A 25847-nucleotide genomic window follows, 5' to 3' on the forward strand; every position below is an offset into this window, starting at 1 on the left:
ACATACGTCCAACTTGAATTATTTCATCCTCACAACTCTACTTCCTTACTACATGGCCCATGAGCTACACGCATAGCTGAAGGCCCACCCACTCCTCCACGAGGTCTGGGAATGAAATAACTAATTTGATTGAATTGTTTCCTATTTCAGTAGTGATGAATATAACACAAGCATTTTATTGAATTTTTATACGTGTTAATGATGATGATGATGGTGATGATGATGATGATTGCTGTTTTAAGGTCATCGGCCCTTAAAAGCGCGTGCCTTTTGTTTTAACTCGTAGTGAATAAGAAACAAAATATAAATTGCTCGAACACACGTAAAAAACCAAAACCACATGCAGGGTAGAATTGAGGAACTGCCAAAATGCGTTCAAGGTCAATGTCTAGAGTTTTAACAAGCACGTCTTCCCTGTGTTGTGTTCAGCTTTCGGCACGTACAAGTCACTCGCGCACTGAAACTCTCGATTTATAATTTTTGTTACCGGTACTTCAATTTCACTGCTCGGATTTATGAGAATATCGAACTATCGGGACTCAAAATACTATATCGATACTGTACTGTACTCCCAAGCCATTACGGTGCAGAAATGGCGTAACATCTGACATACCAAAGCGAAACTCGTAGCAATTGTTCACAGTGACCACCCTGGGCTTCTCTGCGGGCTTCACTTCTCCGAATGCAGTTGCGACGCATTCGAGACAAGGAACCTGTGTTGTTCAGAATATCCTCTGGTGCCGAAAAAATATGTTTACAGAGGTCATCCGAAGTGGTTACTTCAGTTCAGTATACTTTGTGTTTCATGTCCCGCCAGACATAACAATCCACTGGAAAAAGGTCTGGAATAAGGGCTGGCCAATTGATAGTTCCACATCGTCCTGTCTACCGTTGAGGAAATGTCTGCACCATCGTGTAAAATCCACGTGGTTCGGCGTAGTCGAAGCGACACATCCTCTGAAAGCTCCAGTAACGTACTGCCTCTACAGGAGCAAGATAACATTAATAAAAAGATGTAACCGACCTCCAACTACACCCATCCAGATGTTAATTAGAACCGGTGCTGGAAATCGCCTTGTCCTATTGAATGGAGATGTTCCACAGCTCATGAGTGGGGTATAGTGGGTTCGAACCCCTCTGTTGGCAGCCCTAAAGATGGTTTTCCGTGGTTTGCCATGTTCACACCAGGCAAATGCTAGGGCTGTAACGTCATGAAGGCCACGGCCGCTTCCTTCCCTCTTCCTTGTCTATCCCTTCCAATCTCCCCATTCCCCCGCAAGGCCCCTGTTCAGCATAGAAGGTGAGGCCGCCTGGGCGAGGTACTGGTCATTCTCCCCAGTTGTATCCCCCGACCCAATGTATCACGCTCCCGGTCACTGCCCTTGAGGCGGTAGAGGTGGGATCCCTCGCTGAGTCCGAGGGTAAACCTACCCTGGAGGGTAAACAGATTAGGAAAAAGAAGAATAAGCCTTCTATTAGAAATGCCCGGCGGCAATTCCACAGTAGACCGAGCTCGATAGCTGCAGTCGCTTAAGTGCGGATAGTATCCAGTATCGGGAGATAGCAGATTCGAACCCCACTGTAGACGGCCCTGAAGATGGTTTTCCGTGGTTTCCCATTTTCACACCAGTCAAATGCTGGGGCTGTACCTTAATTAAGGCCACGGCCGCTTCCTTCCCACTCCTAGCCCTTTCCTGTCCCATCGTCGCCATAAGACCTATCTGTGTCGGTGCGACTTAAAGCTACTAGCAAAAAAAATCCACAGTAGCTATTTTTCCTTCGAGCAATGTTCACGCATGGTTGCAACTACGGTTTTTGAAATCTGTCTCATTAATAACAATATGACTGAATACTTACAGCCTTTTCTTTCAGTGTCCACCGTCATTTCATTGACCTGAAAAGTTTATGAATAAGCATAGACAACTCGCATTGTCTATTGTCCGAAATTCATTGTAGCCTGTCGCAATAACAGCACCGAAATGTTGCGCTCATTTTTCATTTACTTATTAACTATTTCCTTTCATTTTGTCAGCTTGGATCACTGAGTATTGTCATTGACGTCTTATGAATCACACACACCTACACAATACTTGATTCGCATGTATGTGCTGGTACGTATCTTCGAGGTCACTGTAAGGATTCTGTGTACATTTCATACAGAGTACCCTAGACCGGTTTTCAAGTACAGCAAGTGGCTGGCACGTGAGTCATCCTCTCCTACTTGCCAAGCCTTTAGGGGAAGTGCACAACAACATGCGTTGGCCTGCGATAAGAAACAGGTTCAACAAGCCCTATATTCTGCTACTGTACTTCCACTACGCGTGGACAGAATGACGTAACCGGCATATCCTGCTACGGCCGTTCAAAACACATTAGGTCCTGAAATGTTTGGCTCAGTTATGGGCAAACTAATAGGACAAGGTAAAAAGCACATAGCATATATTGTGATATGTCTTTTTCTTTGCCGACTAGCTTAATATCTGCACGTATACACCTAACACCCTGTATATAAGCTATTACAAGTTGCTTTACTTCGCACCGATACAGATAGATCTTATGGCAACGATGGGATAGGAAAGGGCTAGAAGTGGGAAGGAAACGGTCGTGGCAGTAATTAAGATACAGCCCAAGCATTTGTCTTGTGTGAAATTAGGAAACCACGGGAAACCACCTTCAGGGCTGCCGACAGTGGTGTTCGAAGCCACTATCTCTCGAATACTGGATACTGGCCGCACTTCAGCGACAGCAGTTATTGAATTCGGTGGTATTAGATTTCCGGTCTAGAAAGCCAAGAATAACGGCCGAGAGGATTCGTCGTGCTGACCACACGACACCTCGTAATCTGCAGGTCTTCGGGCTGGGCAGCGGTCGCTTGGTAGGCCAAGGCCCTTCAAGGGCTGTAGTGCCATGGGGTTTGGTTTGGTTTGGTATTATATTTAGGAGGCCTAGAGAGTCTTTATTGTCCTGCCCTTCGTGGTCCTTGCATTTGCTTTCCCGATACCTTTCTTTATCGACGAGTCAGACTTCTTCCAATTTTCCCTCCGATTAGTGTTAATAGAGGATGGTAGGTCAGTTTTACTTCCTCTTAAAACAATAATCATCATCACCTCTGTAACAGCAAAGCAAATCAAGGTCATCTCCGTACAGGCCATGAAGGCCTGGAAGGTCCGTAAACTCGGCACTTGATGGGGTAGAGTTGTTAGCTCTACGCCCGGCCGCCTTTGCCCCCAGGAAATAACCTGGAACTCATTTTTGGTGTAGGCTGAGTGAATCTCAGGGCCATCAGGGACATGTGCACCTCCGACTTCCTGACGGGGATTCGAACCCACGTCCTTCCGGGCGAACCGAGCACGCTTTTAACGCCTCGGCCAGGCAGCCCCTCCTCTGTAATAGCACATCAGTAAAAATATGTCGTTTTGAAGCAATACACAGAACAGATATTACCTTGCAGTTTTCAAGAATGAGGCACTGCGGTGAATCTACAGTAAGTTCTTGAATCCATTGACAGAGTCTGGAGACGCCGAAGCAACGCAGATATCCGCGCTCGTTATAGAAGACCAAATATCAACCAAGTCATTAGAGGAAGACGAGTTCAGTGGATTAGAATCGTAGAGCGCATGTCGGATGACCTGGGAAGGAAGCTTGGAGAAGAAACGGCCTCTGGGGGTACCCAGAAGGCGTTGGAGAGATCAGCTGATGGCAGACCTGACAGCTGCCGGATTAACGGGAGACTGGCGCTTACTCCCACGACCGTAACAGCTGGCGAGGCATTGTGCGTGCGGCCTATAGTCATCTCAACTTACAGCGCTAGGATAAATAAATACCTACGAAAAACACAACTCACTACGGAGAGAATGATGAATACCTTCTCGTTTTGTACGACATCCTTGTCGTCTGAGCTTATTTAATTTCAATCGCAAGCTGTAATATTCAGAAACCTTGCCCCACCCGCCCGGGGCTCTAGATAGCAGTCTGGAAGCAAACACGTGATGGAGTGGACGCAGCCCGCTATACTGTATAGAGCTTGTTTAAATTCTCTATCGGTAGTGCGCTACGTACAACGTAACCAAAGTATATGATGGGGTTAATTAGATCGTACATACAGCTGGGTATATCTTTAAGAAATGGACATAATTTTCTAAGAACAGGCACACATTTGTCCTAAAAAGTATATTAAATAGTTTTAATGAACACACTGTGCGTAGAATATGTTTTTATAACAATGAACCGACACAAATACATACAGTAAATGCCAATGTTTATTTATAATCCGTATTAACTCTCAAAGGATTAAGCTTAGACTTACTTTATCAATCAATATTAAGTAACTATTTATAAGGTGTTCGTAGTTATTACTGCTATTACTAGGGTTCGGAAGTTTATGACCTAAAGAAGTACAAAATACGCAAGCAAATATGCTCTAAAAATTCCTAAATATGACCTTAAAAAGGTCAAATATGACATAAGCATTTTTTCTGCTAGTTGCTTTACGTCGCACCGACACAGATAGGTCTTGTGGCGACGATGGGACAGGAAAGGCTAGGAGTGGGAAGGAAGCGGCCGTGGTCTTAATTAAGGTACAGCCCCAGCATTTGCCTGGTGTGAAGATGGGAAACCACGGGAAACCATCTTCAGGGGTGCCGACAGTGGGGTTCGAACCTACTATCTCCCGAATACTGGATACTGGCCGCACTTAAGCGACTGCAATTATCGAGCTCGGTCATAAGCATTTTTAGGTAGCAAGTATTAGAGTACCGGTATCACTAACATTGAACGTGCCAAAAAGTTGTTGTTTATGCAACCCTTGTCCCGTTTCTCTACGCGGTCGGGTATGAGGTGGCGGGTTTTTATGACCGGATGCCCTTCCTGACGTTAACCTCATCAGAGGAGTTAATGAGATGAAATGAATTACGTGATATATAATAATAATAAATTTTATTGCGCACAATGTGCAAAATTTACATATTACATCAATTAAATTACAATTCGCTTAAGGAGCACTTTGTTCAGAGCAAAATTGCTTCAGAGAGACTGTTCTCTTCATGCACTTCATTACGTGATATGTATCACACTGTTCTTTGCACAGTACACATACACACTCCTGGCTGGCCCGGTGGTAGGACTTCTTGGCACAGATACGGTGATGAAGGCCGTGTATTGCAAAGCGTGTCACCAAATGTCTCAACTCATATTCCTCTTTCATCCAATCCTTATTTATCAGTGCGTCTGTACTGTAAAAGCTTTCCTCGATCGAGTCCCTTTTCTCCCGTAGTTCTCGTAACAGCTCCTGGTATGCCGGAGTTTGCTGTAGAGGCATTTGTAATCTTAAATCCTCTATCAAGAAGGTTTCCCGTGCTAAGACATATACGTACCGGGATCGGGTGAATTTAGATACCCCTAGGACCCTCTTAAGGTATCTCGGTTTCATGCTTTCCAGATCTCGTAGCTGTTTACATGATAGGTACTCCCAGAGACGGCCATAAAACTTTTCCAAGTCAAGGTGCTACCAACGCTCACATACGGATTAGAAGTAATTACGTGATATATGATAGTAGGAAGGGAGAGGGTGAAAGCCGGTACCGGTACATAGCCTACTCCTGTCGAATAGTACCAAGGGGTCTGTTCAAGGCTTAACGTCCCCATCCGACAGACGAATCATCATCAACAGCGTCATATGCCTTTACTCTATATCAGCACTGCGGAGAGGTTTGGAATTTAATCCAGGCTTTTGGCACGCAATCTATTGAACGGCCAATATTCTGACTGTGGTCTTTTTTTTCGACCAACGGGACTCGAACCAAATAACCACGGCCTGAGACCGTTTAGACTTCAACGTGGTTTCATGGCCACCAGGCGGGCTAACCCCGCTAAAAAGTGATTGGCGATAATATAGCAGACATGTTTAGTCATTCGAACTGACAGAGCTACAACAGATACGCTAAAACTTGATACATTCATTCAATATCATAGCCTGCGAATCAGTTTTCACTTTGTTTCCTTTAAAAAGAACCCAAAAAACGAAGTATTAACATGTTTGTTTGGTATCTGTCGCTGTACTTTCGTACACCATCTCTTTATCGGAATCATGCCTTGTAAATCTGCTACCTATCTGTTTCGGGAAATGAAAGAAAAATGCATCGACTACAGTATTTGAAAATCCTGCGATTGAAACTCGGCGCAGATAACATGTACCTTGTTAGAAACGTCACCTCAATTTAAATAAAAATCCCATGTTCTAGTCCTTCAGGCAAGCAACTCAATGTTGAAAATATCTTAGAGATATGAGCTACGAATTTTAGGTAAATAGAATATAATGTAGTACGAGAATATATTCTTTATTTATTCCTAAAAATAACAACCCTTTCCTTAATCATCGTTATCCAGTCGATTAGATTAGCAGTTTGCCTTTTTCTATTCCGGCCCCGCAGTGTAGGGGGCAAAGAGTCCGCCTGTCACCCGGCGGCTCCAGGTTCGATTAGCGGCCGGGTCAGGGGTTTTTAATTGTAAAAGATTAATATCCCTGGCCTGGGGCCTGGGTGTTTGTGTCGTCCTTGACGTTCCTTTCCTCACATTCAACACTCAACACTTCCTCCATTTCAATTACATGCAGGTTCGTACAATACGGTGCAAGTAGAGGCAAAAGATCTCTATAGGTCGACGCCCCGAAAAAATAGCATTTTTTAAAATTAAAAAATTGCATTTTTCTACCACTACGAGCGCTAATGTCAGTCAGTGCAGAGTTTCACTTAAGCCCTTATAACTACATTCGGTGTGGACACTTTTCCACACGCACTGGAATGTTTACCAACAATAAAATGAACGACGTAGTAAAGTGCAGACAGTGCTTTCTTATACATACTCTCCAGGGTTGGTTTTTCCCTCGGACTCAGCGAGAGATCCCACCTCTACCGCCTCAAGGGAAGTATCCTGGAGCGTGAGACATTTGGTCGGGGATACAACTGGGGAAGAGGTCCAGTACCTCACCCAGGCGGCATCACCTGCTATGCTGAATGGGTCCCTTGTTGGGGATGGGAAGATTGGAAGGGATAGACAAGGAAGAGAAATGAAGCGGTCGTGGCTTTAAGTTAGGTACCATCCCGGCATTTGCCTGGAGAAGAAGTGAGAAATCACGGAAAACCACTTCGAGAATGACTGAGGTTGGAATCGAACCCCCTTTACTCAGTTGACCTCCCGAGGCTGAGAGGACCCCGTTCCAGCCCTCGTACCACTTTTCAAATTTCGCGGCAGAGCCCGGAATCGAACCCAGGCCTCGGTGGGTGGCAGCTAATCACACTAACCACTACACCACAGAAGCGCGCCTGTTAAATTACTATTTATTTTTCAGGATCGGACCGTATTGTTTTATGTACCTTAAGGTGACCAGATATCCAAAACGAAGGAAAAGAGAAGGTGGGATTTGAACCTTTCCTTGACTAAATCAGTGACAAAAAACGGAACACAAGTTATTAAAATTCAGCAGTACCCGATAAAAACATGATCTCTCTGAGCAAGTTATATTCACTTGAACTATATAACTGAAAAGTATTATTGAGTTTTGACATTAATTTTTAAGATTTTAACAGTGCTTCAGAAATTATCTTCCAAAATATAGAACTCGGGTGTATTACAAACTATAAACATTGATATAAGAGGGGCGTACTATATTGATTTACACTTTATTTTTTGTACGTCCGGGTATGGTTCACATTTCACTTTTGAAGGTGGTGACGTGTAACTAGTGCCTTGTTCCACCGATTGGTAGCAGAACACGCACAGGGGCCAACGAATCCACTCATCATAGCCATTTCATAACAACATTGTCGGCGTAGGAGCAGACAACATGGAAAGCAACCGTCAGCGACAGCGCTATACGACTTGGTTCCTATGGAAGGAAGGTGTGACCACTGCAGAAATTCATCGGCGCTTGGTGGCAGTCTGTGGAGAAATGAAATGAAATGGCGTATGGCTTTTAGTGCCGGGAGTGTCCGAGGACATGTTCGGCCCGCCAGGTGCAGGTCTTTTGATTTGACTCCCGTAGGCGACCTGCGCGTCGTGATGAGGATGAAATGATGATGAAGACGACACATACACCCAGCCCCCGTGCTAGCGAAATTAACCAATGATGGTTAAAATTCCCGACCCTGCCGGGAATCGAACCCGGGACCCCTGTGACCAAAGGCCAGCACGCTAACCATTTAGCCATGCAGCCGGACTCTGTGGAGAACATTCGCCGTCACGGAAAAGAGTTTTCAACTGGGTGGAATATTGGAAAACAGGGCGCACATCAGTGGACAAGGGAACCACTTCTGGAAGGAATGTGACAGTGTCAACATGATCATGGCATTGCAACGGTTCTCTGCACACATCCACACGCCTCTGCTTTTCGTCTGCAGACAAGAATCTAGGCACCCACATCGATGGCACCTTCCCCAACTGAAAGTGGCCGTGCACGATCTGCTGCAGGGTGTTTCGGCTAATTCGCGTGGCTGCCTCCATTTCCGTAAATGTGATGCATTTGTTTCCTTGGATGGCCTGTTCGACCCGGGCAATGTTAGCAGGTGACGAATGAACGTACCATTTCCACTTCTATTATAACGTCTAAATTCAAAGCTCATTGTTTAAGAAGCCTTTCTCGTGGACAGTCGAGATTTTCTTCTTCAGCACAGTTCTCTGCGAAACGTAAAGAACTTCACCTTATTTTCTTGACACGGCATAAGCCCAAAAGCCTATATCATGTCTATCAACAACAACATACCTTCAAACTATTTTTGAACAGGAACACCACCTTTATCGGTGTCTTCATTCAGAGCCGCCGAAGTCAGGAGGCGGTGCGGTACATCGGTTGCTCCAGCCTAGCCTATCGGTCATGCCATTGTTTTTTAAAGGGACAAAACGGGTCCGGAATGAATTAAAAGGGACAAGTTCGTGTCCCATTAGAGTTTCATGGGAACAATAGGAAGACTGTCGTTAAAAACTGGAGGTCTAGTCACCCCAATGTACTTTATGCACTGTGCATGTCACATTCGTTTCAAATACACTGTAACTACAGGGTGTCTCAAAAGCGTGCTCACTCTAGGAATGTCAATAAATTCAGTGTTTATTTATTTTAATTTGCTTTACGTCGCACCGACACAGATAGGTACCGAGCTCGATAGCTGCAGTCGCTTAAGTGCGGCCACTATCCAGTAATCGGGAGATAGTGGGTTCGAGCCCCACTGTCGGCAGCCATGAAGATGGTTTTCCGTATTTTCCCATTTTCACACCAGGCAATTGCCGGGGCTGTACCTTAATTAAGGCCACGGCCGCTTCCTTCCAATTCCTAGGCCTTTCCTGTCCCCTCGTCGCCGTAAGACATATCTGTGTCGGTGCGACGTAAAGCAAATAGCAAAAAAAAAAAAAAAAAAAAAAACACAGATAGGTCTTATGGCGACGATGAAATAGGAAAGGGGTAGGAGTGGGAAGTAAGTGGCCTTGTCCTTAATGAGGGTACAGCCTCCACCCCCGTATTTGCCTGGTGTGACAATTAGAAACCACGGAAAACCATCTTCGAACCAACTATCTTCCCGATGCAAACTCAGTGTTTATTGATACAGATAGAAGGTAAACGGTTTCATTTGAATTAAAGACCATTAAATGCATGAAATTAAAGCACCCAGGTCCAGAAAGGACAGTAAAACATGTCTAGTGCCCCCTGCGTGTGTGCAAATGTTCAAAATTGTCTGGAGTGTTGAGGCTACAGTATCTTTAAGTTAAATGGTTCCATCAACCAACGCAATTGGACCCATTAGATGAAAATCTACATGTGGCTGTTGAATACCTGTGCACCTACCAGTGGTTACCGTGTTGTGTAGGATATCCGCAATGGGCATTCCAAGACTTTTTCTTTGATCGAATTGTCATAGGGAGCATTTACCTAAACTTTCTGTCCGGCTCCATGGCTAAGTGGTTAGGGTGCTGGCCTTTGGTCATGGGGGTCTCAGGTTCAATTCCCGGCAGGGTTGGGAATTTTAACCATCATTGGTTTATTTCTCTGGTACGGGGACTGGGTGTGTTGTCTTGTCTTCATCATCAGTTCATCCTCATCATGACGCGCAGGTCGCCTAGGGGGGTCAAATCGAAAGACCTGCACCTGGCGAGACGAACATGTCCTCGGACACTCCAGGCACTAAAAGCCATACGCCATACGCCATTTCCATTTCCATTTCCATTTTTTTTTTAACCTAAACTTCCTGCAGGAATTCGTCGATCCATGCATTGCAGATATGTCTGGTGATGAACAGTGTTATTTCCAGTAAAATGAAACACCACCCCACTTCCATCGTGATGTCAGGGTCTATTTTGATGTCACGCTTCCGAACAGATGGAATGGGCGAAGACGTGGCGTTGAATTCTGTGAGCGTTTCCCCTACCTTACGCCAATGGACTTTTCCTTATGGGGATACCTGAGAGATAAGGTTTACGGCGCAAAACCCGCAACGGTCGATGCGGTGAAAGAGGAAATTTCAAGACTGCAGTTCCAAATGCAATGGTTCGTAACGTTATCGATTCCGTTGGTCTACGTTACCAGCTGTGTCCGAAAAATAATGGTCACCAGTAGAGTTGGGATTTTAGGTGCCTCGCGCAGGCGGCCTCACCTGCTATGCTGAACAGGGATCTTGTGGGGGGACGAGAAGTTCGGAAGCGATAGACCAGGAAGAGGGAAGGAAGCGGCTGTGGCCTTACGTTAGATACCATCCCGGCATTTGCCTGGAGGAGAAGTGGGAAACAACAGGAAACCATTTCGAGGATAACTGAGGAGGGAATCGAACCCAACTCTACTCAGTTGACCTCCCGAGGCTGAGTGGACCCCGTTCCAATCGTCGTACCACTTTTGAAATTTCGTGGCAGAGCCGCGAATCGAACCCGGGACTCCAGGGGTGGTAACTAATCACACTAAAAACTACAGCATAGAGACGGTCTAATAGACTTTATCAATTAAAATACGATTTTTATTTTGCTAAATTTATAATAACACTTTAGGGGGAAATCTAAAGCAAATTTCACTCACCTCTTTGATACACACGTCACAGAGTATACTTTTACCATCCGATGTGAGGTGGGGAAACTCTTGTGACCTTTTAATATTAAAGACGACTTGGAAGCTTGTGTTCAGCGGGTCAGTGGTCACTCGTGACACAGACTAGGGGCGTGTACTGCGGGAGGTCCTTAAGGACTTCCGGAGAGTATGGTTTACAGCTTCCCGATGTTAAAATTTGTTTAAAAAATATTTCAAGAATATACTGTTCAAGATACCTTCTTAATACGAGTCGGCAAATATTTTAATAAACAAATTAAATGCATATTAAATCGATTTAGGGAAAAAATTACGAATTATAAGGAGTATAGGTCAACAGAGGTTCTAACATCAATTCAGCGATTTTTAGGCACTGTAGGACCATCGTTTTAAACCTTATAAATACATGAAACGTGTAAATATAACCATTTTAAGTTACCGCTAAGCAACAGAATAGGTTTTTGCCTAAAATTCGAGGTCTAGCCGTCAGTTTGAACATTTGCGAACACGCAGGGGCACTAGACATGTTTTCTCTCTTTCCTGCACCTGTTTACTTTAATAACAAAAATAATAATAGTAATGTTGTTTTTCCGTCCCACTAACTACTACTTTTACGGCTTTTGGAGACACCGCTGTGCCGGAATTTTGCTTTTACGTGCTAGTAAATCTACCGTCATGAGGCTGACGTATTTCAGCACCTTCAAATACCACCGGACTGAGCCAGGATCGAACCTGCCAAGTTGAGCTCAGAAGGCCACCATTTTACCGTCCTGGCTACTTTTCTTTTAACCGGGCGAGTAGGCCGTGGGCTTAGGGGCGCGCAGCTGTGAGCTTGCATCCGGGAGATAGTGGGTTCGAGCCCCACTGTCGGCAGCTCTGAAAATGGTTTTCTATGGTTTCCCATTTTCACACCAGGAAAATGCTGGGGCTGTACCTTAATTAGTGCCATGGCCGCTTCCTTCCCATTCCTAGGCCTTTGCTATCCCATCGCCACCACAAGACCTATCTGTGTCGGTGCGACGTAAAGCAAATAGCAAACTTTAAAAATAATTACTGATGTTTTCTTAGTTTTCTTATTATCCCCTTTTTTTCATTTTATTTTCTATTTAAGGACGACACACACACCCAGTCCAAGAACCAGTGGAAATAACCAATTAAGGTTACAATCCCCGACCTGGCCCGGAATCGAACCCTGGGCCTCTTTAGCCAAAGGCCAGCAAGCAAACCATTTAGCCATGGAGCCGGACGAAGTTATTCAGCCCAGTCTGGTTACTTTTGATTTCCTGCATTTTATTGTATTTAATGTAAATGAAACCATTAACCTTGTATATATATTAATAAACACTGAATTTGTCATTCCAATTGTGAGTACATTTTTTTGGACACCCTATATGTTTGATTTTAGCTGCCTGGGGAGAGTGATTACTGATTACCTTGGATCGAGTAGCAAGTGTATATCAGTCACCTTGATAAAGTATAATCCTGCAATGTATTCCAAACGTCAGTAACATGTTCACAATAAAACAACAGCTCTCCAACCTGGAAAGGAACGTCATAGTAGAGCACTGTTGATAAGAAATTCCAAAGAGAACTTTAAGTCCATTTGAGGTACAATAGCCGGTATCTTTAGTTTGCATTGAATACTGTGATACGGTGTCCGGGCCTCCTCGTGTCTTGTGTTCATATCAAACATCATTCATTTGTGTCGGCTGGGCAGTGCACACGTGCTCACTGTTTCTCGTGGCGAGGTTGGCAGCGCGCGGGCGAGCGACTGTAGCGGCCTCTACCGCCACGCGGTAGCACCAGCGCTCTTGGCGGAGCTAGCCTCAGTAGGTAGCTGCACATTCCAGCGATGTGTCCATATTCCTGACGAAAAGTTCGTGTGTGTCTATACGCGCGCGACCGGAGTGCACCTACCCTCTGTCGTACACCTCAGTGTTCTACGTGAAAGTGCTAGTCACCCTCACACTTCCTAAAGTGTTTCTCTACCTTTTTTTTTCTCAGCAAGCCTTGTCTTGCATTTTATACATCTTTTGTAATAAAAATTCAAGTCTTCCATATGTGAATATCTTTGAATGAAGGCGATTTTATTTTTTTCTTACCAAAGCTGTTGAGTTTTTATAGAAATATTCATACCCAAGTTTGTGAAGTGCTGAAGTTAATTTCGAGTGAGTGCTTTCTTACGCCTATTGATTGGCGTGGTTGTGTGGGGGAATGTCCACGTGCTAGGTTCAAGCGGGGCCTCATGTCAGCTGTTTCTCAGTGAAAGTGCTTTTTTTAATCTTATACAAGCGTGTCTGTTCTCTGTCCGCTGCGTTGCCACATTAAACATCGAAGTGTACACAGTGTATGTTTTACTACCTTTTTTAATAGTGTTTATCTACAAGTTCGTGTACAACTTTGTAAAATACTTGGGTTTAAGTATTTGTTTTTTAAGGAAGACAAAAGTGTCGTTGTATTTGTGCGCTTACGATTCTTTGAAGTTAAGTGAGGTTGAGGTTTAGATGGAAGCGAACGGCAAGCCTCAGGATTATGACACGAAGAAAGAGGAAGATGACGACCAGATCAACTACAATACCATCACCTCCCTGGCGGCCCTCAAGGAGCTGCTCCATGGGAATGCGTCCGATGACTCGGACGAGGATATGGCCTGGTTTCAGCACTATTTTCTGCACCACGTGAACCGTCTCCCTAAGCAAGAACAAAGGTCCCCCTACCTCAGGCCTATCCTGGAGGGTCGCCGCCTCTCAGAGTGCAGGGAGGTTCCCGAGCTCGAGGAGCTGGAGGATGCCAACGGCAAGAAGGAACCCAAGCGTCCTGAAACGGTGGAGGAGGTGAAAGCCACGACGCCCACCCCAACAGGTAAGTACCTGATGGATTAATATTGAAGTTTGTGGTCCTACTGTTCGCAGCATTGGAGTTACGTTCATCTTTAATCTTCTCGTGTACAAAGGTTCATTTCTAAGCAAAAACATATTTTTCGTTGAAAGGTTACAAAATACAGCGTGATCTTCTAAAAGATATACAGGTCCATTTTCTTTTAAATTTGTAAGGCGCTCAAATGAGGGTTATACATTTTTCGAGAAAATAATGGTAGTATATTGTTTGCGCTAAAAAATAGTATAATTGGAAAGTACGTATTTTTCTGTCTTAGAAAACATGTTTACTCACCAGTTACAGTTTCTGTATATATTTACTTCAGCAGCTTACCATGTGACTCATGCAAAACAACAGTTGGAGTGAGTAGTGCAATGTTTCCCGCTTCCACGTCTTGGATTTCGGCGGTAACACACCTCGCATGAGGTCTGAAGTGATCTGTGGAGTCAAGCCCGGGTGCACCAATCTCGGTAAATATCAGGCGTTATGAAACCATGGTAAAACTCTTACCGTGGTAATGTCATTAACCTGTTGCACCACCGATAATCCTTGGTTTCGAAATCTCTGTTTCTTGACTCGTTTTTCTCGCTACTATTATCGTCGGTAGTAATTCAGAAGGCGGTGATGAGTGATGAGCTGGACAGTCACTTGTCTTCAATGTATCCAAAACGCAGTAACAATTTCGACAGTCATGTGTTTCTAATTTATCCAGTTGTTTTCGTTCTCTTTATTTCTAGGACATTATTATTTTCATCGTCATCACGACGCGCAGGTCGCCTACGGGTGTCAAATCGAAAGATCTGCACCTGGCGAGCCGAACTTGTCCTTGGACACTCCCGGCACTAAAAGCCATACGCCATTTCATTTGTTTCATTTCATTTATTTAACTTATTGTACACTTGTATAAAACAGTTTTATAATCTTTTTCTCCTTGTTAGAATCATTGTAGTTATTTTAATCGTACCTTCTATTAGATCCTTATTTCTTTTTTTTTTTTGTGCTATTTTGCTTAACGTCGCTCCGACACAGATACGTCTTATGGCGACGATGGGATAGGAAAGGTCTAGGAAGCGGCCGTGGCCTTAATTAAGGTACAGCCCCGGCATTTGCCTGGTGTGAAAATGGGAAACCACGGAAAACCATCTTCAGGGTTGCCGACAGTGGAGCTCGAACCCACTATCTCCCGATTACTGGAAACTGGCCGCACTTAAGCGACTGCAGCTATCGAGCTCGGTGATCCTTATTTCTAAGTGTAATTAATTTAGTTTCGTTAGGTTAGGTTAGGTTATCAGTATCAGCCGATATGGAAAAGGAAGGGCGAATGCGAGCGCCAGATTGTAGTGCATTTGAAACTGAAATGTTCGTTGACAGATGATTTCTTGGCGAGGCAGGATTATTTCTGGGAGTAGGTAACAAGGATGTTAAAATCTCCAACCGAAACCTGTTTTGAAACGAGGAGTCCCTCCAACCTTCAAGCGGATTGCCCCTGTCTCTTTCTCTCTGTTCATCATCCTTAAGATACAGGAGATGTGGTGCCAAATCCATTTTAACAAGAAGATCACGGCACTTTAGACGCAGGCAGTGTGAGGTTATATCTCTCACTCACGACCGGTAAACTTTTAAATCAGATCACGATACTTTCGAAGCACACAATTTACTCGTGAAGTTATGTAGAATACTCATGGCTTAAAGCCTCTGTTAGCTGCTTAACCGCTCGCCCAAGACCGGTTAACTTTTAACCTGGTAAAACGTCAAAAAAAAAAAAAACGGGCTTAATGCAACATAAATTCAACTTAATCATTGCAAGCTATCCATTTTGCCACGGTTAAGTAGTAACCGAAGTGGACACATCTGCAATGCAGGCGGGTCCGGGGCCGCAGACTTTCCCAGAGGAAGTAAATGAATGACTTTACCCAAATGCCACTCTCACGGGATCCTCACCAAGATTACGTGATCCAAGAACTGAAAAAAAAAAGAATCAAAAGAAAAGCAGCTCGATTTCTTGTGGGTGATTTCCCACAAAAGAGTAGCATTACAAAAATGTTGCAAAGTTTGGGCTGGGAAGACTTGGGAGAAAGGAGACGAGCTGCTCGACTAAGTGGTAGGCCCTGTGTTCCGAGATGTCTGTGGAGAGATGGTGTGGAATGATAGTAGTAGACGAATAAGTTTGAGTGGTGTCTTTAAAAGTAGGAAAGATCACAATATGAAGATAAAGCTGGAATCCAAGAGGACAAATTGGGGCAAATATTCATTTTAGGAAGGGGAGTTAGGGATTGCAATAATTTACCAAGGGAGATGTTCAATAAATTTCCAATTTCTTTGCAATCATTTAAGAAAATGCTAGGAAAACAACAGATAGGGAATCTGCCACCTGGGCGACTGCCCTAAATGCAGACCAGTAGTAATTGATTGATTGATTGATTGATTGATTGATTGATTGATTGATTGATTGATTGATTGATTGATTGATTGAATGCGACATCGTGATGTGTTTGTAGAATGGGCCGAAAATGTTTGTTTTTTACAGTACATATGTAGAATAATAATATTGTCGGACGATAGCAGCTGCCTGCACGTTGTTGTTATTGTGTTGAATGTAAGACACTTGTCTCTCGTAACACAAGCGGCACGCTCTCTCACAAATATCTGCGCCAAGTTATTAAAGAAACCGTGAAAATTGTAACAAAATATCATATTTTAGACCTAATTATTCCTGCCAAGGGTCATACCATGTTGAATGTTGTTGTTGTTGTTGTTTCTTTCTCAAAACGATCATTTTCGAAACTCAAACTTATAAAGAACTACCTACAAATTATTGACCGAGTTGGCCTTGCGGTTAGGGGCGCGCAGCTGTGAGCTTGAATTCCAGAGGTAGTGGGTTCAAACCTCACTGTCAACAATCCTGAAGATGGTTTTCCGTGGTTTCACATTTTCACACCAGACTGTACCTTTAATAAGACCATGGCTGCTTCCTCCCCACTCCTAGCCCTTTTTTAACCCATCGTCGCCATACGACCTATCTGTGTCGGCACGACGTAAAACAAATTGTAAAAAAAAAGCGAAAAAGAAAAACTACGAAATGTTATGACCCAAGACAGAATACGCGAACTCAGCCTCATTAGCATGGAATGTGTCATCCATGGATATGATTGAACTCGTCAATGCCTTTGCATCTCAGAAAGTCGCTGCATGGTCCAGCTTCTTTAAAATCAACTGTGAGTTCAGTAAAGTTTTAGAAATTTAAAGACAGTCAATCATTGATCTGCATTAAAGGCTGCGGCTGTCCCTAACAATAGTTTACTTTGTCTTTTCTTACATGGTTGCAAAGAACGTGGAAATGTATCGTACATTTCCCTTGATAATCAGTAATTCCTCTTCCTATAAATGATTTGTCCTTTTGAATTCCAACTTTATTTTCATATTATGGTAATTCCTAGTTTAAAAGCTCTACTCGCGGTTATTCTTCTACTAATGCCATACCAATGTGTTTCTTAATGGCGTTCCAAAGATTCTTCAGTCGCAGAGTCTTACCTCGTGCTCTGATAATGTCGTTACCTTCGACGCAGTCCGCAGAAAAACTCTGAAGATTTTAATTTGCTCTTTCAGAATACTTGGGCCTCAAGCCATTTGACCAACAGTGGCATCCACTGAAAATTGACTGCTTCATGGGCAGAAAGATAGAATCATATATTTATTTACCTTGAATTTCAATCCGTGCAAAATATTTCACTTTAACAGTAAAAAAAGCGAAGTCATGTCCGTAGAGGCCATGAAGGCCCTGCGCGCTTAATGGGGTAGAGTGGTCAGCTCTACGCCCGGCCACGTTTGCCTACAGGAATTAACCTGGTGCCCATTTCTGGTGTAGGTTGAGAAAACCTCAGGGCTATGTGCACCTCCGGAAGTGGAAATCTCGTTTCTTAAAATTTTCGACTTCCTAACGGGGAATCGAACACACGTCCTTCCGGGTGAACCGAGCACACCTTTACCGCCTCGGCCAGGCAACCCCTAGTTGAAGAGTAATAATGGCGTGTGGCCTCCGAAGAGGCCGAGTACAGATCTTTCGACGGCACAACCAGCCCCCGAGCCTTTGGAATTAACTAATGAAGGTTACAATCCCCGACCCAGCCGGCAATCAAACTCGCGACCCTCTGGACCAAAGGTCAGCACGCTAACCATTTAGCCATGGAGCCGGACAGTTTAAGAGTAAAATCTATTAATAAATGAATTAAGTCTGTAATCATATAGCAAATCCTTTGTATAGGCCTTATGTCAAATGGATAGGATTGCATTACATTATCTGCTGTACCGAACAAGTGGCTGTGCGGTTTAGGTCGCGTAGCTTTTAGCTTGCATTCAGGAGATAGTGGGTTCGAATTCAACTGTCGGCAGCCCTGAAGATGGTTTTCCGTGGTTTCCATATTTACACCAGGGAAATGCCTGGTACCTTAATCCACTTTAATTAAGGCCACGGCCACTTCCTTCCCACTCCTAGCCCTTTCCTATCCCGTCGTCGCCATAAGACCTGTCTGTGTCGGTGCGACGTAAAGCAGATCTAAAAAAGAAAAAGGTATCTGGTGTAGTTAAGTGTCCGTGTTATTGATAGGTATTATACAGAACATTTTGAGGGGGCCCAATTTCGTTTCCTGCAGGCCGATTCGTATCATATTTGTTACGCCTCTGTATGGAGTCATTATTCTGCAAAGTGCCAAAGGGCACACAGAATAAGACACATGTGAGGTTTATGCACACGAGGGTGCTAAGCTTATACAAAATGGTGTCGTAACGATGTTAAACGCAACTTCGGCTTCGCAGTACTCAAAGACCCGTTCCGCATTAAACTGATAACTAAACAATGACAAGAGAAGTCTGTAATTTAAAAAAAAAATACTTGTTAAGAAGGTTCATGAATGTCAAGTCCCCAGTTTAATGTCCACTTTTACTTTTTTAACATGTAGGCACATAATGTTTAGAAGCACGCGCGTTCACACTAATAATGGCCGTGATCATGCAGGTCCACTTGATCTGTGTCCGGAGACAGTAATAGACGAATGACCTTGAGTGAAACCTTTAAAAGAATGAACATTTATAACACGAAGATAAAGTTAGAATTCAAGAGGACAAATTGGGGCGAATATGATCGTTCATGTTTGTGGGTTACTGTAGTCACGTCCTAGTTCGTGAACCATGGGCAACGGCTGAGTGTAGAAAGTGGTCCTGAGAGTCGGGATACCAGTTGCTATGGAATGGGAGTGGGCATCTCGGACATATTCTGAGTCATGGCCCTCCTTGTGCTCAGGCGGCTAGGACTATACAATTCACCGGTGGTCCATAACCCGTTAGAGGAGAGATCCTCACTTGGACTATGTGCAAGTAGGGTAGCATCCTGCTTGATGAATTTACCGAGCTCAGAACATTTTAAGCAAGCATCGGACCTATGGGAGTAACGGAGTCCCACTCTCATTTGACAGGCGAGGGACTCCTTGGAAACAACTTGGCGAACGATGGTTAGACTCAGTTTCTAACGATTTAAAGATAAGAGGTATAGAACTAAATGAGGCCACAACACTAGTTGCAAATCGAGGATTGTGGCGACGTTTTGTAAATTCTCAGAGGCTTGCAGACTGAACGCTGAAAGGCATAAATCTATAATGATAATGTATGTATGTATGTATGATTCATTTATGTCCGCCTCTGTGGTGTAGTGGTTAGTGTGATTAGCTGCCGCCCCCGGAGGCCCGGGTTCGATTCCCGGCTCTGCCACAAAATTTGAAAAATGGTACGGGGGCTGGAACGGGGTCCACTCAGCCTTGGGAGGTCAGCTGAGTAGAGGGGGGATTCAATTCCCACCTCAGCCATCCTCGAAATGGTTTTCCATGGTTTCCCACTTCTCCTCCAAGCAAATGCCGGGATGCTACTAACATAAGGCCACAGCCGCTTCCTTCCCTCTTCTTATATTTCCCTTCCAGTCTTCCCATCCCCCCGCAAGGCCCCTGTTCAGCATAGCAGGTGAAGCCGCCTGGGCGATGTACTGGTCCTCCTTTTCAGTTGTATTCCCTCAACCCAATGTCTCACCCTCCCGGACACCGCCCTTGAGGAGGTGGAGGTGGGATCCCTCGCTGTGCCCGAGAGAAAAACTAACTCTGGTGGGTAAACGGATTAAGAAAGAAAGCAAGACGGAAAGAAAAAAGAAAGCTACCAGAGTTCAATCAACTAATGAGGATTTCAAGCAAGACAACTTGTTGATGAACTGAGAAATTGATGTATCAGTTCCAGTACAGCATTCATACAATAGAATTAATGACTACGTACGGGGAAACTTAAGTGCATATTTTTATACGTAGAATAAGCCGGTAAAATACTGTAATTTGCAAATAATGTTTATCTTTATTTTCATTGGAACTGATGAAATACTAAAATATTTCTACTGGACAGTAAACTATTATAAGTTGTAGTACAATTGAATTGAACCCTCAATATTTGGAATTTATTGCAGTCGGATGGCGTTTCTAATTTTACAGAGTTTTTAAGTCAAGGCAAGACTAAAGTGATGCCAGTAGGGAAGAAACTAATGAGAACTGAATGCCGTGGTGTGAATGTAAAACTGGAGTAGGTAGATCTTTTCAAGTATTGAGGATGTGTATTCTTCCAGGATGGTGGTACTGTGAGATTAAATCAATGTACAACAAAGTTAATATAGTGAGCTCTCAGTTGCAATCACAAGCATTCTGTAAGAAATATATTCGTTCCCGGATGAAACTCTCTTTTCAGCGGTCTGTTTTCAGACCAACTTTGCTTTATGAAAGTGAAAGCTGGGTGGACTTTGGGTATCTTAGAAGTAGCAGACATGAAAGTAGCGAGAATGAACTCCGGTACGAACAGGTAGGAACAACGAAACGAGGGTATTCGAAATGATGAGATAAAGGCTAAGTTAGAAATGAACTCGATGGATGAAGCGGTATACATAAACCGGCGAATAGAGGAGGATGGGTTACTAAGAGAATAATGGACGCCACTGTCGGCAGCCCTGAAGATGGTTTTCCGTGGTTTCCCATTTTCACACCAGGCAAATGCTGAGGCTGTACCTTAATTAAGGCCACGGTCGCTTCCTTCCCACTCCTAGCCCTTTCCTATACCATCGTCGCCATAAGAGCTATCTGTGTCGGTGCGACGTAAAGCAACTAGCATAATAATAATAATAATAATAATAATAATAATAATAATAATAATAATGAACTTGGACATAGAGGGTAAGAGAAGTAGAGGGAGACGATACGATGGTTAGACTCAGTTTCTAATGATTTAAAGATAAGAGGTATAGAAATAAATGAGGCCACAGAATTAGTTACAAATAGAGGATTGTGGAGGGGTTCAGTGAATTCAGAGATACTTGCAGACTGAACTTCGAAAGGCATAAGAGTCTGTAATGAAGACGTGCGTTTGATGTATGCTTAAAGCTGGTTTTATAATTTGAAGATAAATGTTTAACTTTCATTGGTACTGCTGAAATCGTAAAATATTTGTACTGGACAGTCCACTTCTATGAGTTGTAGTGCTATTGAACTGAATTCTCAATATTTTTGGAGTTTATTGTTGATCGGATGGCGAGTTTTAATATCAAGTATTGTCCGTAGAGGACCGAATAACCGGTTGTCTTTTGTTGCAATTAAAATAGCTACAGAGTTATACATGTAACAAAAGTATTGTGCTCTTATACCGCTCTTAAACGCAGAAAGAATGTCGCTATAATTTGGTGTAATTAGGTTTGATATTGGTTCTCCCGTTCATATTTTTAATCAACGTTAAATCTCGACTATTCATACTATTTAAATATGACAGATTTCGGTTTTATGTGATAGAATTTCCATTCATTGCTACAGTTGATACGGTACTACTGTGTACATAATCGAGCGGAATTAGTTTTTAACTACATAGAACCTAGAATTACATAGAAATCAATTACATTTTTGAAATAATAGAACTCCCGGCAGCAATACTTTCATAGCCGATTTTTAAACTTCTGCTGTATTTATATATAGAGACCGGTCGTTAAATACTAAAGCAATTATAAAACAGGTAGGCGAAATGGCAATTCGACCAAATTATAAGCAGTAAAAATGTTCTAAGTGGGCATTTAATAATCACACACTTTACAGGATATTACTGAAAACACATCACTTTACAGGATATTACTGAAAACACATCACTTTACAGGATATTACTGAAAACACATCACGACCGAATTTATTTACATCGGTTTAATGTTCCTGGTTCTTTAAGCATGATGAAATAAGTACACGGTAAATAGCAAGGCGCCACTTGTAGATTTCAGTGGATGAAGAAAGCCAACTTGAAAGTGTTGAGAGAAGAGGATGACATTTTATTGCTGTCCTTGTTTAGGGGTGTGAGGAAACATGTTTTTACCTCTGTTTGCCTAATTTCTTAAGAGTGCAGGTTGTTTTAAGACCTTTCCCTTCTTTCTAATAATAAGTAGGGAAAGAGACCTATGCTTAGTCCTTCTTTCTCTAAGAGGGATTGCAGGCAAATACAGTAGCGACAGTACACGATACTTACGGATTTAGCCTTGTTAAAATGGGAGACAATTCGCAAGTGGCACTCCTAGTGGCGTGACCTAAAAATTCGCGCTAAATTCAAATATCAATGGAAATGTATATACGGAAATGGATAAATAAATTACGTCTAGAAAGAAAGTGTTGCTAAAATATTAACTTCAAAGTTGCTAAAGCAATTCTGGATACATGATTGAAGAATTATTTAACAGGTTATTATTTAGAGACTGAAATTAGACATATAATCAAGACGTGAAATGGACTGCTGTGAAAGGGCTTGATCTTTCATTTATACATTACTTTTTTTAGCTGTAGCATACCTGCCTGAACTTTCACGGCTAGATATGTCTTTTTTTTTCTCATTTAAAAGCATTGTACATCACATTAGGACACTTGTCAATAAAAATATCGGCACATTCCTTATACACATGATTCAATGAATTTACATTTAAAAGCTGGACAATTTTTCTTTTAACTTAAAGCCTACTAACAGAAAGAATATCTATAAATTTAGCCGCAAAAACATTCAAAATTTCCCTATAAGCAATACTTGTCATTACATTAGAATAAAGCAAATTTGCATCAACATCACATTTCTTAAATCACCCATATTTTCTTCAGTGCTTGACAACGCATTATGGCAATCCAAATGGGGTAACTTGGAACACAACAGCCACACGCATATGCATATTCCTTAATTAAATCAAACCCCACAGATCACACCTACAACAACACATCGGTATTGAAGGTTAACTGCTGCACTAATACAATAAAATAGGCGTATTATATTTTAAGCCAGTTAAAATATGGGGCACGCAGGTCAGAAGTTTAGGAAGTAGGCCTTCTATAAAAACATCTTTGTAACTGGAAGAATATATATGCAAACACAGTATTTACTTACATTTTCTTGTCACGGGGGAAACGGAAGAAAGACCGCGAATCCTTCTGCACTTCATAGTTATTGCAGCCAAACGTAGCACGTATCCTTCCACTCATATTGACAGGAGTTATAAAGGAATGACACACGCTACTATTTACTTATGTCAGCTTAATGCAAACGCTTAAATGCCCCCAAAAACTTCACAAACAAATACACGTGCTCTTATGACAGAATCAGTAACTCTCAGGTCACTCCGCTAGACAGAGCTCTAATCGCTGTCCCTCGATATCTCGCAGAGTGTCGCGTATTGTCTCTACTGTATTTGTTACAGGTCAACGACACCCGACAATCTCTTCTAATAGTGACGGTGGAACTAGGGCGACCAACTGTTGAAGGAAGAACAAGATAGTCATAAAGCGGGACATTCCATGATTTTGGGGGACAGCTACATTTTTAGCTCTAATTCTAAAACGACAGAAATGTTAACGTTTTCAAAAGCGTTATGTTGCCAGTTTCCCTCTTTTTTGATCAAGGGTACTGTTGCTGAAGTAATAGCATAGACAAATCAATTTCACTAGTCGTTATTGTACAATTTCTTTTCCAATCTGTGGGTTGAAGACCCTTGACACTATGGGCCTGGATGAGTCAAGATAGCGTCCCTACCTTGTGCCGGCGTGATTTAAACTGTCAGAAACAAATTACAGTTTTGTCAATTTTTGCAGTATAAATGAACACATTTATATACATATTCTAGAAAAGTGGACTATCACAAAAAATGACAATCCACAGCCTGTTTCCAGTCATTCGACCGGGTCAGGAATGGAATGAATGAATTCTCCCATCTAGCGGCGAGGATAGGAATTATGCCGGCTGCCGAAGCCTGTCGCACTCCTCTCGGGCAATGATTAATGAATTACAGATGAAATGAAATGATATTGGAGAGTGTTGCTGGAATGAAATATGACGGAAAACCGGAGTACCCGGAGAAAAACCTGCCCCGCCTCCGCTTTGTCCAGCACAAATCTCACATGGAGTGACCGGGATTTGAACCAAGGAACCCAGCGATGAGAGGCCGGCGTGCTGCCGCCTGAGCCACGGAGGCTCTCATGAAATCAATTCAAGAATGCGTACCTTCAGCGTTGGAAATAAAATCAGGCTATAATATTGGTACATTCTGTTATCCTTGTTCACGCAGATTAATTTCTAATTCACTCAGAAAAGTTTGATAGTTTTCAGTCACTGAACAAAAGAATTACACGTTGTTATTTCCAATACCTAGCTTTGAGTATGGTAACATTGAAAACATTTTCCTATGCAAAGATCCACGTCATATTTACGGCAATATATGGTCGCCATTTTCTTCACAGCACGGTCGGTGTTGTGTTTGGACTTGTAGCAAACCTTCCGCGTACGCTGCGAGTGTTCTTCCTTCTTCACGCCCACTGCAGTTATTCTGTGTGGAAAATAATCTCTGTCTACTGGCCTTCCCGCAGACGATGCTCGTGATTCTTCAGTAATTTCAGCAGCAACATTACTCACCAATTCATCTGCCAAACGTTCACAAAATTTCGATAGGGGAAGAAAAAACGGGCCTGTTCACTGGAGCAATATCTTGTTTCCATTGTGCTCCCGTGCTTCTCACCTCCCTTCGTCTTTTTGCGACTGATTCTGGTGATCATCTCCTGAGGGGCTTGTACATTTTCACATTCTACTTCACAATCACTTTCATACAGATCAGAATCCGAATCGTTTACAAGTTCCGTAATAATCTATTCACTTATCCGTCGGGTGTATGCACGCGTAGGATTTACTTCACTTGTACTTATCATTGCACTGAACGATTGAATCATGAGTCAGTGAACGAAATGAATCGACTCGATTGTGAATCGAAAGGTGAATCGAGAGATGGCAGCCGCAACTCGTTCCTTGGTTCCTCGCTCGTTCTGATTCATATCGCCAAATCAGGTATCCACCATTTTTTAATTAATGATAACTTTGAAGAACGACTCTGTTATTTTTTATTTAACCTGAACTAAAAGTCCGATTCACAAGTCAAATACTCCTAAACTAACCTTACAGAAAAAAAAAAAAAATTAATAAGAAATTATCACGTCGTTTCAAGTCGCCCACTTCACGGAACGGTTATACACTCAACTTGCAGCTCGTTGCGAAATGTTAGGTTAAGTTTACTCCAAGGTTCCCGTTCCCGTTCTCGTGAACTACTCTGAACGTTATATAAAATAAGAGTTTTGTCTGTACATTGCTCAGAATTCAAAAAAGGATGGTATTTCTGTACCAGTCGTGCCCACAGTAACAAGGGAATGCACTTTTTACTTTTCCGTAATGTCTGTCTGTCTGTCTGTTTGTATGTATGTACACGCATCACGAGAAAACGGCTGAAGAGAATTTAATGAAAATCGGTATACAAAGTCGGGTAATAAGTCGCTACAATCTAGGCTATAAATAATTA

The 25847-nt window shown here is 42.8% G+C and overlaps 1 protein-coding gene and 1 long non-coding RNA gene across 2 annotated transcripts in view; both read left to right on the top strand.

Annotated features, from left to right (window-relative positions):
- The window catches only part of LOC136875707 (uncharacterized), a 193642-nt gene extending 181363 nt beyond the window's left edge, over window positions 1–12279 (top strand). Inside the window, exon 3 of the long non-coding RNA XR_010860504.2 lies at window positions 12165–12279. This is a non-coding gene — a long non-coding RNA (uncharacterized lncRNA). The remainder of the gene's footprint in view (window positions 1–12164) is intronic.
- A 618-nt stretch (window positions 12280–12897) lies between these two features.
- LOC136875960 (uncharacterized) overlaps window positions 12898–25847 on the top strand; it is a 170440-nt gene continuing 157490 nt past the window's right edge. Inside the window, exon 1 of the mRNA XM_068228282.1 lies at window positions 12898–13915. Coding sequence (XP_068084383.1) covers window positions 13558–13915 — 358 coding nt within the window. The 5' untranslated portion in view covers window positions 12898–13557. The remainder of the gene's footprint in view (window positions 13916–25847) is intronic.

This window comes from Anabrus simplex, chromosome 6 (genome assembly GCF_040414725.1).
Source record: "Anabrus simplex isolate iqAnaSimp1 chromosome 6, ASM4041472v1, whole genome shotgun sequence".
In the NCBI taxonomy this organism is placed as follows: domain Eukaryota; kingdom Metazoa; phylum Arthropoda; class Insecta; order Orthoptera; family Tettigoniidae; genus Anabrus; species Anabrus simplex.